The 17,831-nt window shown below is 38.8% G+C and overlaps 1 protein-coding gene across 4 annotated transcripts in view; it reads left to right on the top strand.

Moving 5' to 3' along the window:
- The first annotated feature begins 2,375 nt into the window (after window positions 1–2,375).
- The window catches only part of ABL2 (ABL proto-oncogene 2, non-receptor tyrosine kinase), a 96,837-nt gene continuing 81,381 nt past the window's right edge, over window positions 2,376–17,831 (top strand). For all 4 annotated transcript variants that reach the window (XM_061160823.1, XM_061160819.1, XM_061160821.1 and 1 more), the window contains exon 1: window positions 2,376–2,837. In XM_061160823.1, the coding sequence (XP_061016806.1) occupies window positions 2,681–2,837 (157 nt within the window). In that variant the 5' untranslated portion in view covers window positions 2,376–2,680. The remainder of the gene's footprint in view (window positions 2,838–17,831) is intronic.

The following is a 17,831-nucleotide window of genomic DNA, read 5'->3' as shown; positions in this document are numbered from 1 at the left end:
TTGCCTCAGTTTTGTGCTCCATCGTGTCTGACTTTTTTCAATCCCATGGACTACAGTCCGCTAAGCTCCTCTGTCCATGGGATTCTCCAGGCAAGAATACTGGAGTGGGTTGCCCACTCCTCCACTGGCATCTTCCCAACCCAAGGATCGAACCCGCATCTCATGCATCTCCTTTATTGACAGGCAGATTCTTGACCACTGAGCCACCTGGGAAGCCCTTGCCTAAGTCTAGGCAGGATCTTAATAATCTATGGTAGAGGAATCTTCACATGCTAAACAAAAGTAGTATTTCACATATAATAGTTCGCATGTGCAGGTACTGGTGATGATCAGGTAGGGATGCCTAATAAAGTGATATATGATTCCATGTGTTTTTATTGGTAGATTGGTGTTTTTGTTTTTAGTTAAATGCAAGGTGTCAGGTGGTGGCGGTGGGTGGCTCACCTGAATAAATACTGTAGAATTTGTTCCTTGATCTAAGCATGTAACATTTGAAAAAATTAGGCCTGGAAATTTGATGAACTTCTGAAAACATTACTTTTTTTTTTGTACTAATAGTGCTTTTTATATGCCAAATACTGTTTTAAGTGCCTTATTTTACATTAACCAATTTAATTCTCACAACAGCCCTATAAGGTAGTTACTATTGCTATCACCATCACATCACAGATAAGGAACTGATGCACAAAGAGGTTAAATATTTGCCTAAGAACAAAAAGCTAACAAGTAATCAGAGCTCAGTTTTGAACTCAAGCAGTCTGGCTTAAGTGCCTGTCCTTAAACACTGCACTATACTATACCCATGCATTGCATACTGTTAAAGAAATAGCAGAGAACCCAGACCCGTCTCCAAGTGACATTCTCTTAGATAATAAAAATCAAACAACAAAACACATTCTGGCTCTATGATCACCTTTATCCCTTATCAGTGATTTCTTTTTTTTTTTTTTTTGCAAACACTTTGGGAATTAAAAGAAAAAAAAAGTATTTAAACACAGGAAAACTTTGATCCAAATGAAAAATTCATATTGTATCCAGTGCTAAAGCACAGTGTTTCTTTTGCCATTTGGTGGGCAATTTCAGCTATTTCTGGTGATACTCTGGATGGCAGTGGAATAATTTCATAGAGCTTCTATTGTTAATGGTTCATATTTCATCCTGTTCTATGAAAGATATGTGAAGGAGAGCTCATCCACCCTTCCCCCTGGACCTTATTTTCCCAATGGTTGTTTTGTTGGTCTTTGCAATAATTCCTATACTCTGCTTTCAAGCAAATTTTCAGTAAGTTACCTCCAATAACTGATACTTTTAATAAAGGACACAGGGAAGCTAATTGAATAGCTAAAAATAATTATCAAGTACTTTTAAGAATGTAAAAAACTGAATATTAAGATGCAAGAGTGTGCAGTGAGGGGGAGATAAGTGAAGACACAAATATATGTCTGCGTGCCTGCGCTTTGAAAACATTTCTCTTTTCTGTCTGAGTCACTCTCTTTAGACAATTTAGGCAAAAGATAAGTAAGTTCTGACCCAGAAACAGGGTCAAAGATAATTTTATTTTTCTCCTTTGTCATCAGAAGAAGATCTGACCACGTGCACTGTATATAAAGGATGCCGGTGTGAAGATTAGCTTTACTGACAAGCGACGTAAGGGTAATAGAAACACATACGTTGTTAGATGGTAAGGAAGTTCAAGAGGACTTCATGATAATATAATAGGAGGAGTCGGGTTATAACTGCTTCCCCAATGAGATTGTAGAGTACAGACAACCAAGGTGAGTGCAACTTTCCATCATGAAATAATTTCAAAAAAATTACAATGAAATAATCTCAAAAAATTACAATGAAATAATGTACTTTATTATGTTCACATAAATTTTATATCATTTAATTTTGACTGTATGTCTGCTGTTGACACGGGTGTTTAAAGGAATCCTCCAGGGTATTTTAGACAGCCTCACCTGGATGGCAAGCATCAAACTTCTTGTGTTTTCCGTCCCAGCTGAGTCGGCTAAAGAACTGTGCACCTGGGGCGCTCAGGGCAACTGATTGATTTGACAGGTGGAGGTGGGACAGGGAAACCTTTAAACCGACCGACCCCCCAAAAGGCAGTAAGCGCGTTGAACCGAACTTGGGAGGGGTCGGCTAAGGTGGATTCGGACGTGGGAGGCCGAGCTGCAGCGAAAGAACAGAAGGGCAGAAAGACCTGAAGCAGCTGTAGACGTGCCAAAGAGGTGGGTACTGGGGGTGGCGGTGGGGGTGAACCCACCCTGCGAGGAGGCGGGGGCGCACGGGAGGGGCGGGGCGGGGCGGGGCGGGGCGGGGCCGCCGGGAAGCCCGCCCTCTGAGTAGCGGAGATGACTGGTCGGGTTGCGGGCAGGAGACGCTCTGTCCCACGCTCTCCCAGTGCTCGGTGGTTTAAAGATGGCGGCGGCAGCGGCAGCATTGGGGGCGCGGAGCCGCGGGATGGGAAGGGAAAAGGAGAACCTGTGAGGCGTCGGGAGGCAGCGCGGCGCCTGCTGTGAGAAGTCGGGTGCGGAGCCGCAGGCGGCCGGACCGCTCAGGGCCGGGGCCTGGGTTGGGAAGGAGAGGCCGGAGCAGCGCCTGGAACCCCGAGGCCGGAGCCGAGGAGGAATGTGACCAGGGGTCGTCGGGGGCGCGGGAGTAAGCGAGCGCTGGGATGGGGCAGCAGGTGGGCCGCGTCGGGGAGGCTCCGGGGCTTCAGCAGTCGCAACCCCGCGGGATCCGGGGCAGCAGCGCAGCCAGGCCCTCCGGTCGCAGGCGGGACCTGGTGGGGCGCACCGCAGAGGCCGGCTTCAATATCTTCACCCAGCATGGTGAGTGTGTCCGGGAGCCGGCGTGAGGGCGTGGGGGAGGCCGGAGGTGGAGTTGGGGCGGGGTGGGAGGCAGACAGGCAGCCCTAGGGGGTCGAGCGGGTGGAGGGGTGCCCGAGAGTGGGGGCGGAATCGGCTGCCATCTGGGCCAGTCACGGGAGGCGAGTCACACCCCTCCCCCCTCCCGTCTCCAGCCTGGCTGGCAGCTCCCGGGGGCGGAGGAGGAAAGAGAAGTGGTCTTAGGGATCTTGGATGGACTGTCGTCTACACTGGACACGACTGTGCGGCTCGGGGGTCGGGGGGGACGGTGCATGGTATCCTTAGGGGAGAGGAGACTGAAGCGAGGTGTGAGCTTAATCCAGGTGTTAGCATAAATCGGTTGTTAGCGAGGGGACCGTGAATTGTGCCTTGAGGGATTGGGAAATAGGAACTGAGTCTCAGGAGGTAGTGGCCTGGGAAGTAGACGTACCAGCCAGGCAATGAGCGGTGTTAGGATCGTGAACACTGCCCTAAAGTCCCCTTCTATGGGAAAGGTAAGGATAGTAACTCAGCATTTGAATTTTTTTTATTTTTCAAAGTGGAAGTGAAGGGTTTTGCCAGACCATCCTCTGTTCTGCTCTTTTTGAGTAGAACTCAATTCTGAGATGGCTGGCAGGGGTTTGACGCTGGTGGGCATACTTAGGACTTTGGGTAGGAACAAGAGTTTTTCTGCCTATCGTGTGCATGTATACAAACATATTCTCTCTATGGCCTGGAACCTATTACTTTGGCCTCATATCAAGGTATTTTTAAGTTGTCTCCAACTCCAATTTTTAATATATCTTGATCATATACTCCAAGAATTTATGTTTGTCCCACTGTACTAATATGTAACTTACAAATGTACACAGAAGCAGAATTTAAGAAAGGATGAGATGAAAAAATAAATATAACAAGAGTTCTAATATATTCTTTCCTGCAGTCCAGGAAAGAATGGACTTTTTTGCACTGGTCTTAGCTGCACCCACACCTTTTGAGGCCACTTGTCTAAAGGAAGAAGGGAAAAAGCTGACCTTCATGGAGTTGAGATACCCTGAGATCTGAGGGAGGCTGAAGAAATAGATGTGACTTCCATATAAAGGACTGGATAGTTGAGGTTGGCTGCGGCAGCAAACTGGACTTTCACTGAACAGGCATAAGGAAAATAATAAAAGAGAAAAGAAGGTTGTTCTTTTCTGCATAGTGTAGGGAAGAAGAGGAAGGAAATGTGAAGTGTTCCTTAGAAATGGAGTTTTGGAGGAAGTGAAGACAAATGGTCTTACACAGAGAAAGAGATGGTGAGTTTTATCAGAGTTCTGGGTTTGGATTTTGTGAACAAGCTGAGTTTCTTAAAAAGAGAGAGAGAGGTGATTTGGGCCATTCAAGTGTTACATGTCTACTATTAAAGATGCGAGTGAGCCTCTCTTCCAGAGAGATGAACATTTTATGAAGGTGCCATATAAATTAGTCTTTATTGAAATCACTTCCTGCATTGCAGGAGGAAAGAATGGGTAAGTAGTTTTCAGGGAAGAAATGATTCACGTAGCTTTGCATTGTGGAAGGTGTCAGTATGTATTAAACTTGGCGCTGTAGGCAATGGTGATCCTCTTCCTTTAGTTTCTATTCAAGACCTAAGATTTTCTGAGAAGGAAGAGGTCATGAAGAAGGGAATAGGAAGAGATTTTGAAGGGTGGATAGGATTTGGATCTATGGAGCAAGAAAAGGGGCAGGCTGTGCAGGAGAAACAACTTAAGTGTGGACAATTGAAATGAACTTATTTTGTTGATGAAATAGTGAGCAGACATCTGTCATGAATGAAGTAAATCTTCCAGGAGTGACTCCTTGAACAAAAATTGCAGGAACTGATCCTGGCTTCACCTGGCTGGGTGATTTAGCCACTTACTGTCCTTGGGTTTCTTGTTAAATGTTAGATTAGATGATCTCCAAGGTATCTTCTGACTCTTAAGATATTATGATTCTAATTGAGAAGCAGTGGGAAGAAGACTTTGATTACGTTGGGTTATGGACTGAGTTATTCAAAATGTGGCAGAGGAGTTTATATCCTTCCACTTGATTGGTTAGTAAATAGGATATGTAAAGAAACCTAAGTATGAGGTGCTCAGAGACTTGGCCTTGAGTGGAGGCAATGAAAACAGATGGGGTGAGTTTGAGAGATACTTCATTCAGCAAACAAGTTTTTTGAGCACCTATTATGTACTGGACTCTGGGGATGCTGCTGTGACCATAACAAGGTCCCTGTCCTTTGTGGATCTTAAGGATTTTATGATCTGATATAGAGGATGAAAGAAGAGAGATGACTTTGGAATACTTAAGGTTATGAACTCTGGAGCCATTCTGTCTGGATTTGAAACCTGACTTGACTGCTTATTATCTGTAACCCTGGTCAAGTCATTTAACGTTTTTGTGCCTTGGATTCTTCATTTGTAAAATGAGTATAATAAGAATACCTGGTAATAATAGTACCTAGGTTAATGAGTTAATGTATGCAAGGCACTTAGAATATGCTTGGCATGTAGTAAGGGCTGCATGTGTTTTGGTCTGGCCATTCCTCCTCCTCCTATTATTAAAAATAAGGATGAATCAAAGACAGAAGATTTTGAAATTGGTTTTATTGACAAGTATGGAAGTTAGAAGTTGATTGAAAAGATGGGAACATGGTAAATTTGTTGCCAGAGACTAGTATGTAAAGAACAGAATTGGCAAATAATAGGTAAACAAAGAAGTGAGTACTATTTTTAGACAGATGGGTATTTATAAACTTCTATAGCTCAGAGTTTCTCAACTTGTGCAGTATTGACATTTTGAGGTGGATAATCCTTAATTTTGGGAGCTGTCCTGTGTTTTGCAATATGTTTAGCATCATTCTTGGCCTCTACTAATGAGAGGCCAGTAGCACCTCTTTCTGGTAATCCCCACCCTCTCCTGTTGTAACAACCAGAAATGTTTCCAGACACTGCTGGATTGCGCCTAGGTGAGAACCAGTGCTTAGAGACACATAATAAATTCTGGTGTGAATGAATAAATTGAGTTAGATTCAGAAGCTGCTTAGTGGACCTATTGTTTGACATTTACACAAAAAACCTGGCAACCAGTGTGCAAATCACTGTCTTGAATTTCAGTATTGGTGTATTAGCACATAATTTCATATATGAAAGCTAGGCCTGACAGACTGTTGAGTTTACATGTAGGTTTAAATGTAGATTAAATATTGTATGTAGTCAGAAATGTGTGTACATTATAGAAATGCTTTACCAGAGTCCATGATTTTTCGGTATTTTCTCATTGAAAATGAGAATAGTTTTTTTTTTTGAGAATAGTTTTTTTTATTAAAATGTAAGTTGTTATAATAACTTGCTTTGCTGAAAATGCTTTTTGTGAAGTAATGTAGAAGGAATAAAAATAGTTGGGCTGTTTTTGGTATGAAAGAGGTGAGTACTGCGACTTTTCTGAACTCTGTTATTGAACCTTTTCAGTGACCTGACATTTCATGATTGGTAATCTAGGGTTGAATACATTCCTTTTTTTAATATCTGACATACCTTGCAACAATTGAGTGATTTCACTTCAACTTTACTTTCTTCTCTCACTCATTTGCTGTAAATGCTATTAAAAATAAACCTTAAGTTGTGAAGTTTTGAATAATAAAATTTTTCCCTTTTTAAATCAGGCTCATTTTAAGTGGTCTCATTTATTTATTTAGGATCTGTAGTTCATGTTTTATTATTTGTAGAATGAAAGACGTAAGCACCACAGGTTGAAAATGATACAGTAGAAAAGAACAGGAAGGTTGTTTGCAAGGGAATTTTAACTACGGTGACCTAGTATAGTGGTCACTGATTCTTACGAGAACTAAACTTTTTAAAAGTAAGTCAGCTGTTACATTTTTATTAACCTCCATATCTGTGTAAGATACAAGTATATAGTTGTATGTGTGTGTATTTTTAGAAAAGTAACAATAATTTGTGGCACAGATTCTTTTATTACAGCCCAATTGACAGTAAGGTCACAGGTAAATTTTGAAATCTGAAGTGTCTCCTTAAGGGTCTTCAACTTGCTTTAATAAGGAAATAAAAGCCAAACGAAAGAAAAACCGGTATCTTTCCCGCTTCTTATCCCTATGCTGTATCATTTTCTTTCCTCTCTTCACTCTTTTCTATCAATGTCAGTAAGGATGATGATAATTTATATTTGTGTAGTTTTTTAAAGAGCTTATGAACACCTTTTATGTCCTTTATCTTATTTTGATCTTTACAATTATAATTGGCCCTTGAAATACATGGGTTTAAACTTCGAGAGTCCACATGTAGGCAGATTTCTTTCAATAAATATGTACTGTAGTTTTATTGCGATAGGTTGAATCCACAGATGCCAACCCCAGATGTGGAGGACCCACCTGTAAACTTATAAGTGGGTTTTGACTTCTTGGAGGGTAGGTACTCCAACCCCCACGTTGTTCAAGGATCAACAACTGTACTCTGAAATAGATGAGGACAGATACTAATCTTCCCATTTTATAGATGCAAAGTAAAGAGAATTGAGTGACTTCCCAAGTATTTCAGCACACAGCTCTTTATGTTATGGTGCTGAAACTCAAGCCTTTGCCTCCACATCTTGCCATTGTGTAGAGATTTAAAGAACATAAGTTTTAAAATTAGGTAGAATTGGATTCAGATGTTGCCGTGTCTTACATTAGTAAGTGGTTATAACTCCAACCATAACAGTTGAATTAAAAAAAATTTTGTAAGGCTCGTAAGTAATAAACAGTAGTTTTGTTGTTGGCACTGTTATTTACCTCAAAATGATTGTGAATATTATGAGTCTCATGTGAAAATGTAAGCTATCGTAAAGCATTCTGAAGTGTAGAATTGTCTTAGTATTTACATTTTATTTGTTTTTTTTCTTAGTATTTACATTTTAAGTCTGTTTTTCTCTCAAGTGACCCTTGATTATTAAGGGACTTTAAGAAAGCAGCAAAAAGATAGGGAAGTTTTGGGACTCTGAAATCTCCTTAGGCCTGCCTTCCTTGAGGTTAAATGTTATCCTCTTAGGATGATGGGTTTTTTGGTTCTTTCTTACTCTCTTTGTACTGGTTTTTCTTCCTTCAGAGAAGTTGAACCAGAAATAAAAGCCAAGGCAAATGTAAAGTTTAGGTTGAGACCTCATTTCAAGCTGGCACATTTATTTGCTAGTTAATATATAATGACTTTTTATATTGTAATCTCCTTCATCTAACATCTTTTAAGACCTTTTTGTGTCTCCTTACTTAATGTTAGCCTCATGAATCTTAACAGATTTCTTCTGCAATAGATAAATTTGAAGTTTCACTGTTGATACTTCACCAAATTATATAGAGCTGTTCTCAGACTTTTGTGTGGAGACCCAGATTGCTGGGTCCCACTCTGTTTCTTATTTAGGTCTGAGGTGGGATTTGAGAACTTGCATTTCTCACAAATTTTCGGGTGTTGCTGGACGCTGCTGGTTGGGGCCCCACATTGGGAGCTGTTGGTAATGTGAGAGTAAGAGGAGTGGTGGATCAAAAGCAATTTAAAGATTGTCAGTTGTCAGAAGGCATAATGTATTGACTCTTCTACTTATAATTGGTTTATAAATCCATTTGTTCCAAGTCTAGTGTCCACATGCAAGTGTCCACTGGTCTTATACCACCTTTTTGTGTCAGGAAAAGATGCTTTGGCCTCAACCTTTTTTTTTTTTTTTTAATCTCTAAAAGTTTATATGTTGAAATTCTGTTGAGAGATGCACTTTTGAAAGAATTTTGTGTCAGGAAAAAAGGAGGGAAGAGACATATGGTTCTGCTGACAGACCTAGAGTGGGCCCTAGTCCCTGGAAGAAGCTGTGAAGAAATAATCGCCACTTATTGAGTGCTGCTGTGTGACAAGCATGTTCTAAGTATTTAATATCAGGTGGTTTTTATTTTTTTTTTTGGTCACTTAAACTCCATAAAATCCTGCTTGTCCAAATTGAAAAAGATTAGAGGCCAAAGATGGGATACCTATTTGTGATTCTACAGTTAAGGTATGGTGGTGCCTGGTTTCCTTTTGAGGTTTGTGTTTATGTACGTATGTATTTGTATGTGTGTGTGTATGGGAGGATTATTAGTTTTTTCTTTTTACCCCATCTATCTTGAGACCAGTGATGAGATTTTCAGCATGGTGGACCAGGGTTAGGCTTCCCAAGTGGCTCAGTGGTAAAGAGTCCACCTGCCAGTACAGGAGACAAGGATTCGACTCCTGGGTTGGGAGGATCCCCTGGAGAAGGGAATGGCAACCGATCCCAGTATTCTTGCCTGGAAAATCCCAGGAACAGAGGAGTCTGGCAGTCCATGGGATCGCAGAGTCGGATGCGACTGAGCACACAGGAGACCAGCTTTAGATCTGTATATTGACTCTGTGACTACGGATTGAGACTTGGCTATCATGGTCTAACAGAGGGAGCAGTAGGCGATCACAGTGCAGTTTGCAATCTCATGATAGTGTTGAACTACTGGCTCAACCTCTAGATTTAGGTTTTTTTTTTTGTTTAGCTTTAGTATTACTAACATTTCTTATTTAAAGACTGACACCCCCGCCCCCACTGATAGATTATACCTCTCCTTTTCTCTTTGTATTGGTATGTTTATAGCCACTTAGAGTGATCTGTTGAGTTTATCATTGCAATATACAACTTATAAGGATGTTTCTCCTTTTTAGGTAACATGACAATTTTTTTTGAAAAAATTAATGTAACATTCCAGAGTGTTTTCTATATTTCTATGTTCAGTTAAGAGTAATTGCCTGTGCTAATGTTGCAAAGAGAACTTTTAGGTATAATTTAGGCAGAGTTGCTGTCCCGAAGAATGATGCTGCTTGAGTAGATACTGATGAGACAGTTAAAAAACTAGCCTTGTTTTGTGCGTCTGTGTGTGGAGAAGTACATATTTTGTAAAATATCTCTTGGTTATTAATCTCTGCATTTTTGGGTTGAGGGTATAATTTTAGTCAATAAACTTGTGATTATTATACTAATTATAGTGATTTCTCAGTTCAGTTATTTTCAATTGAACTTTCACTCAAATGTACAGATTAATACCTATTAAATATAATACCATGCCAAGTATAATTTTGGTTGCTTAAAAAAAGAAGAACTATATCGAGCCTTTTCTGTCTCTTTGCTTCATGGTATAAATGTGCTGAGTCTATGGTGGTGGGATTGCAGGCTCCTCTGTAGTGAACTCTGCCAGTTTTGGCTTTTGATCCAGCAGAACACAAAGCTCACCAGCAGGCCCAGGCAGTTTATATTCCCTGGCTTGCTTTCCAAGGAGAGGGAGGGTCTAGAAACCTTTCACTTGATGTGGTCAAGGTCAAAGAAAATGTTCTGTTCTGGCTTAATATACAGTATGTACACAGGCAATTTGGTAACATATTCCTTTCTCTATGCTAATTCCAGCAAATTAAAATAATACTGAGTTAGGACTTAAAGAGTGCCATTTAGCATCTTGTGGTTCCAGGTAATTACTCAGAAAACATTTTCTAAAACTAACAGTGCTAACCGGCACAATTCTTATCACCCATCTGTTTCTTATGGGGAAGAAAGGTTGATACTTGAAGGTTTTTGTTATAGTAGCTTTCTTTTATTTTGAAATTTGCATTTTTAATTGTATAAAATTCTGTAAAGAGGTACGTGTGTGTGCTCAGTTGCTTAGTTGCGTCTGACTCTTTGTGACCCCGTGGACTATAATGTGCCAGACTCTTCTGTTTGTGGGATTTCCCAGGCAAGAATACTGGAGTGGGTTGCCATTTTCTTCTCCAGGGGATCTTCCCAACCCAGGGATTGAACCCGTGTCTCCTGCATTGGCAGTTGGATACTTTACCAGTGAGTCACGAGGGAAGCCTATATATAGTACATATATCTAAAGCATATATAGGTGTTATTTCACACTGTTATTTCTCCACATGTTGTAGAAAAAAATGTCATTTGTGACTAGCATCTAGAATAAAGTGTGTAATTTATTGTATATGTTTGCACTGAGGAGGATATTAAGTTTGGTAAATACATTCCTAATGTTGACAATTTCATAGTCAGTAGCTACATCAGTAGTTGAGACCTCTGAGCATTGATTTTTGGTAAATGTAAACCTTTTAGCTGTGAAAAGATGTGTTTTATGGATGCTACAGAGGAGTTCCAGATTCTCTCCAGATTGCATTGGGACTTGTGTTTAGCTTTTGAATCAATATATGTATTTTTAACTTTGATAATCCGTTAGATAATTCTAAGACCAGATTCTTGTGCTGTGTTTAATTCTGTGAAACTGAGATTTAACTTTTAAGGAGGTATGAGGAAAGAATATTTTCTTTGATAAATATGTATTTTTATCAGAAGTTAACTTTCTGATACCAATAAACTCTGGTCTATTCAGAAATAGAAATAAAATGTGAAGAAAGCATTTTTTTTAAAAGGAAGTATTTCAAACATACAGAAAAGTTCATATAGCAGAATGTCCAGGTACCCATCACCTGGATTTAACAATTGTTAATGTTATGTCACATTAAAAAAAAAAATGACAGTGACGCTTTAATTGAATACACTTTGCAGACCTTCTCAAACCCATTCTTCTTTCTTTATCCTGAGGTTGACACTACCCTGACGGTGTTTTTCCTTCCCTTCCACATAGTTGGATTTTATTCCACTTGTAATTATCTATAGAATGTGTTTGTGTGTGATCACCAGTTTGTAACTTTGTATGTTTGAAAGATTTACATAAATGCTATGCCAGACATATCATCTTGCAACTTTATTTTTAATCCTGTGTGATTCTGAGATATATCCATGTTGAAATAATATAGTTCAGTATTCCATTATATACCACAGTTTATTCAGTTTTCATATTGATGGTAGGTTGTTTCCAGTTTTGCATAAAATAGATGGTTGGAGTTGCTATTTGCTCTGACCAGAAAGCTCTTTTTAGTTATTTTTATCAGAGAAATATATGCGGACAGTTTATAAATAGTCAAAGAATATGACAAGATTTGGGGGGGAAAAAAAGCAGCCCCACCCCACTTCCCAGGTCGTCAGTGTCCAGTATGGCAGCTACTAGCCACATGTGACTGTTCAGCAAATGTTCTTTGTCCTAATTGAGAAGAGCTGTGTTAAAATAACACTACATTCAGAAAACTCAGTATGTAAACAAGAATATAAAATATCACATTAATATTTTTTGTTCATTACATGTTGACATGATAGTGTTTTATATGCCAGATTAGATTATTAAAATTTAATGATTAAAAAATTTAATTTAGCTGCCATAATATGTAAAATATTTTTGCTTACATTTGTGGCTTCCTTTTCTGCTGGACAGTCTTGCTTTAAATGATAGGCTCTATGAGAGCAGGAACTTGACCTTGTCCACCACCAGAGCAGTGGCAGGCACAAAGTTGATGCTCGATAAATTTAAATGAGTTGATGCATTCAGCAGGTAGAGAGAGGTATTTTTTTTTTTTTTTTGCATTGTTCACTTAGGGTGCTTTGGGTTTTCTTTGCAGTTACTGATTGGTATAAAAGTTACTTTGAATTTGTCTTCCTTATCCAGAGTATGTTTTTCCTTTTACTACCCTATTTTTAGCTTAACTACACTTTCAAGTCTTAGGATATCATAATGTTTTCATTCTGTCTTTATCATTCTATTTTTCGTTTTCTATTTTGAAGTGAAGTGGAAGTCGCTCAGTCATGTCCAACTCTTTGCGACCCCATGAACTATACGGTCCATGGAATTCTCCAGGCCAGAATACTGGAGTCTTTCCCTCCTCCGGAGGATCTTCCCAACCCAGGGATTGAACTCAGGTCTCCCACATTGCAGGTGGATTCTTTACCAGCTGAACCACAAGGGAAGTTAATCCTGTTGTTTGGGAAAATTCTAATCAAAATTGGATTTGTAAGTTCTTTGATTTAATTATTTCAAGTTATTGGTTTCTTGAGATTATTAGCTGTTGTCAAAGAGAAAAGTCATCTTGACCATGGCATGTGTCAGGATGGCTTTAGCTCTGTTAAATTTTCTACCAGGCTGTTACCTTCTCAAGTCTGGGGTCATGGTTATCCTTTTATATTTATCTGTTTATTCTTTTTTCTTAGCATATAAAATCTTTTTATTTTAAAAATATCTTCCTCTTTTTTTTCCTCTAGCTTATTGGGATATAATTAACATTATGTAAGTTTAAGGTACATATACAGCTGTTGATACTTTTATGTATTGTAATGTGATTACCATTATAACATTATCTAATAACACTTCCATCAAGTCACATAATTACTATTTCTTTTTTGTGGTGAGAACATGTAAAATCTACTCTTAGCAGTTTTCAAATATATAGTATGGTATTATTATAATCACTATGCTGGAGTGTATATATATATATTTTTTAATTAATTTTTATTTATTTGGCTGCACCAGGTCTTAGTTGTAGCATGTGGGAGCTAGTTCCCTGACCAGGTATGGAACCCAGGCCCCTTGCATTGGGAGTGCCGAGTCTTAGCCACTGGACCACCAGGGAAGTCCTGCTGGTGTATATTAGATCTTCAAAACTTGTTAATTTTATAACTGGAAGTTTGTACCCTTTGACCAATGTCTCCTCATTCCCCTACTTCTTAGCCCCTGTTAAGCATCCCTTTTCTCTCTTGCTTCTCTGAGTGCAGCTTTTTTAGATTTCCACATATAAGTGATATCATACAATATTTGCCTTTTTCTGTTCAGACTTATTTCACTTAGTGTAATGCTCTCAAAATTCATCCAAGTTGTTGGAAATGGCAAGATTTCCTTCTTTCTCGTGGCTGAAGTATTCTGTTGTGTGAATATACATACACACGTATTTATCCATTCATCTCTTGATGGACACTTAGGTTGTATTCTGTCATGGCTATTGTGAATAATGCTTAGTGAACATGGGAGTGCAGATATACCTTCAAAATCTTGTTTTCAGTTCCTTTGGATATAAACCCAGAAGTCGGATCATTGGCTCCTATGGTAGTTCTGTTTTTAATTTTTTGAGGAACCTCTATACTCTAAACTGGTGGTTGCACCAGTTTACATTGCCACTAACAGTGCAGAACGGCTCCTTTTTCTCAGCTTTCTTGCCAATCATTGATATCTCTTGAGCTTTTTTTGGTGGCTTTTTTTTTTTGCAGGGGCTGGGGGTGGGGTTAAATGATAGCCATTCTAACCAGAATGGGGTGATAGTTCTTTGTGGTTTTGATTTGCATTTCCCTGGTGACAGTGATGTTGAGCACCTTTTCATATACCTGTTGGCCACTTGTATGTCTCCTTTGAAAAAATGTCTATTCAGATTCTCTGCCCATTTTCAATTAATTTTTTTCTTTCTTTTTTTGGCCTCATGGTGCAGCTTGTGGGATCTTAGGTCCAGGGATTGAACCCATGCTCTCATCAGTGAAGCACAAAGTCCTAACCACTGGGACCACCAGGGAATTCCCTGCCCATTTCAATTTTTGTACTTTCTTAATTTTTTTGGTTGCACTGCATGCATGTTATTGCATGCAGGCTTTCTCTAGTTGCAGAGAGTAGGTGCTACCCTCTAGTTGTGATGCACGGGCTCCTCACTGAGGTGGCTTCTCTTGTTGCAGAGCACAGACCAGCTTCAGTAGTTGCAGCACTGGGGCTCAGTAGTTAAGGCACACAGACTCAGTACTGTGGCACAGGGGCTTAGTTGCTCTGGGGCATGTAGGATCTTCCTGGACGAGAGACTGAACCCGTGTTCCCTGCGTTGGCAGGTGGATTCCCATCCTCTGTGCCACCAGGGAAGGCCTCTGCCCATCTTTTAATTGAACTGTTTTTATGCTATTGAGTTCTATAAAATTCTTCCTCCTAAAGATTAAGAGCTTGGTACATAGATGCTCAAGAAGTTTGTCTTAAATGATTATTTCTCAAATTTTTTTTTTTTTTCTCAATTTTTATGTAACGCACCACCTGTCTTTGGTTTTTGGTTGTCCTTCTAGTTTAGGAAATTTTGACTCTTTTCCCTGGTTTCCACATTATTTGCCCTATTTTCCCTGTTTTCCTTATATTTATAGGTTAGTTCTTATTGATCTTTTTTCAATACCTCACCATTTTTTTTTTTACTATTATAAAGTTTCATCAAATTTATTTTTGATTTACTTATGTTGAACTATAGGTATTACATACTGTCTGTAGTTACTTCTTTTCCCTTAGCAGTTTTCTGTGGATAAGACTCTTGGTTACAAGTGGGAAAGACCAACTGCAGGTTATGTAACACACAGAAAATTTGTGTGGAGATAGTGGAGACTCAAGGACAGGAATGTAGTTAGGCTGGCCCAGAAGCAGGAAGTGGAAGGCTGCTAAAATCTCAGGCAGTATTTATTTATTCTGTCTCTTGTTTTGTCTCCTGTTTGCTCACTTTATTAATCTCTTAGACATTTAATTCATACGATGATTTCCTTTTTTTTTTTTTTGTAATCTTTTCTGATCAAAAGGATGGTTCATATTAAACTGAGACTTCTTAGTCTCAGTTGCAGATTCTCAGGATTGGAATCACTACTGTGATTGGAGGTCAGATCACCTCTGTAACATTGACATTTCAGGTTGAATGATCCTTTGTGGAAGTTGCCCTGTGCATTGAATTTAGCAGTGGCTTTGGCCCTATCAGCTGAATGACAGACAGTACCACTCACCATCTAACTGTAACAACCAAAAAATATCTCTAGATATTGCCAAAATTCCCTTGGAGGTAAAGTCACCCTTGATTGAGAACTCCTGATCTAGAGTGTATTTGACTGTTCTGGGCCTACCACTGTATGAGAAGGATGTTTCAGAAAAGCCTTGTGAGCTAGACAGGTCCTGAAAATGTCTGTAAAGTATTTCCAGTTTTTTGTAGCAACTATAAATTTAAACTGTTTTTCATTATTTTAGGTGTTTCTTTTTAAAATATTTTTTTTCTCATTTAAAGTATTTGATATTAATATGTTTCTTACTAAAATCTTAAACTGGCACTGTAGAACTTGCTGTTTTTGGTCATTACTCTGAATCTCTAAATTTCTCCATCTCCTGCTGATTTCTTTTCCTTGAGGGTGAGTGTATATATATGTGAGGATGTTCGTTGGTTTAAGATAAAATTTATGAATTATGAATTTGGTAGCCAGACAGGCATAGGTAGAATATACTTTTTTTTTTGGGAGGGAACACTGCACGGCTTGCATGATCTTAGTTCCCTGATCAGGGGTTGAAACCTGGGCCCTTGACAGTGATAACGTGGAGTTCTAACCACTGGACTGCCAGGGAATTCTCAGTATTCTGATGTATTTAATTTACAGGTAGATAAACTAATGCTTAGGTACATGAAACAAGTTGATCATGGACATGCAGCTTAGTAGAAGAGCACAAAAAATTAGAGTCTAGTTTTTATCTTTCTAGGTTTAGTTTCTAGTTAATCTTTGCTTTTGGTAGTATTTTCTGTAATAATAGTCAGTATTTATGTGCCAAACTTCATGCTTCAGATGTTATCTCATTAGTCCTTGGCAAATAATGAAAACAGGTCTTATAGTAAGACATGTCTAACTCTTTATGTTATTCTCCTAACCATTGTGCTTTAATAGTAACATGATAGCGTTGGGAAAGGATTGGGTGCTTGTGTCCCAGACCCTTTATTCTATGATATCACTTAATCCTCAACACAACCTTGGAAGCTCTACATATTTCCTGGTTTTACATATGAAGGCATTTAGCTGAGAGGGAGTAAGTATGTTACTTACCTTAAGGCCACATAACTGATAAGAAGCAGAGCCTGACTTAACTTTTGTGGTTTTCCCAAGTTTCTGCTGCACCTAGGGGGAAATATACTCTACACTGATGCTCCACTGTCTTCACAGAGCTTTCATGAAAATAAAATAGAAGGAAAAATACAATATAACGTATGTAGTTCACTTTATCAAGGATTAATAAATATTACCATTTTGTTTATTTTGAGACTAGTCTTTGTGTACTTGTTTGTGCCTCCTTAGGTATTTTATAGAATTGAGTTTAAAAGAAATACTAATAAAAGAAAGCTAGGTAATTATTTTTAACAGGAAAATAGTTTTCTAAAAAATCATATTTAAGAGATTATTTATCCTACCAGGAATGACTTTTTGTCTGCTCCCTCATCTGGATATAAACAGTTTTCACTCTTGTAGTTGTTGACACTTTTGGATTTTCTAGTTGAGTGCTTTTGATAACTATACAGCAGTCAGTGCCGTTTATAAGCATGCTGTTAATATTGTGGTTGCTGGTGTTGGACTATGTAGGTTTAAATCCTGGATTAAATTTATGATTTAACATACCAATATTTTGACATGAGTGGAAAATAGATAGCTTGCTGGGGTAATACATAGTTTCTAAGGTCTCTTAGGGTTCTGAATTTTTTATATGTATCTGTTTCCTCATCTGTAAAATAGTCATGTGTAATAGTCCCTGCCTCATAGAGTTATGAGAATTAAATAATTATTATATGTAAAAATGTCTAGAGGGAATGTGATAAATCTTAAGTCCTGAAAAATTGGGTTTCCCTGGTGGCTCAGATGGTAAAGAACCCGCCTACAATGGAGGAGATTTGAGTTTGATCCCTAGGCTGGGAAGATCCTCTGGAGGAGGGCATGGCAACCCACTCCAGTATTCTTGCCTAAAGAATCCCCATGAACAGAGGAGCCTGGTGGGTACAGTCCATGGAGTTACAAAGAGTCGGACACGACTGAGTGACTAAGCATAGCTTAGTATGTTTTTTTAAAGTTGCCTTTCTAACATGTTTGTTGGTTAATGTACTTAACAATTACGGTAATGTTAAGACTGAGATAATTTTGATACCTTAATACCAAGTAGTATATTATATTTAGGTTTCTTCTTCTAGGTATAATTACTAGATTTCAGTGCTTCTGGATATATAGGTAAGTATTTTGTATAGTTTTATT

This window comes from Dama dama, chromosome 14 (assembly GCF_033118175.1).
Source record: "Dama dama isolate Ldn47 chromosome 14, ASM3311817v1, whole genome shotgun sequence".
NCBI classification, from domain to species: Eukaryota; Metazoa; Chordata; class Mammalia; order Artiodactyla; family Cervidae; genus Dama; species Dama dama.
The sequence above is the reverse complement of the archived record's forward strand: the minus strand, read 5'-3'. Positions and strand labels throughout refer to the sequence as shown.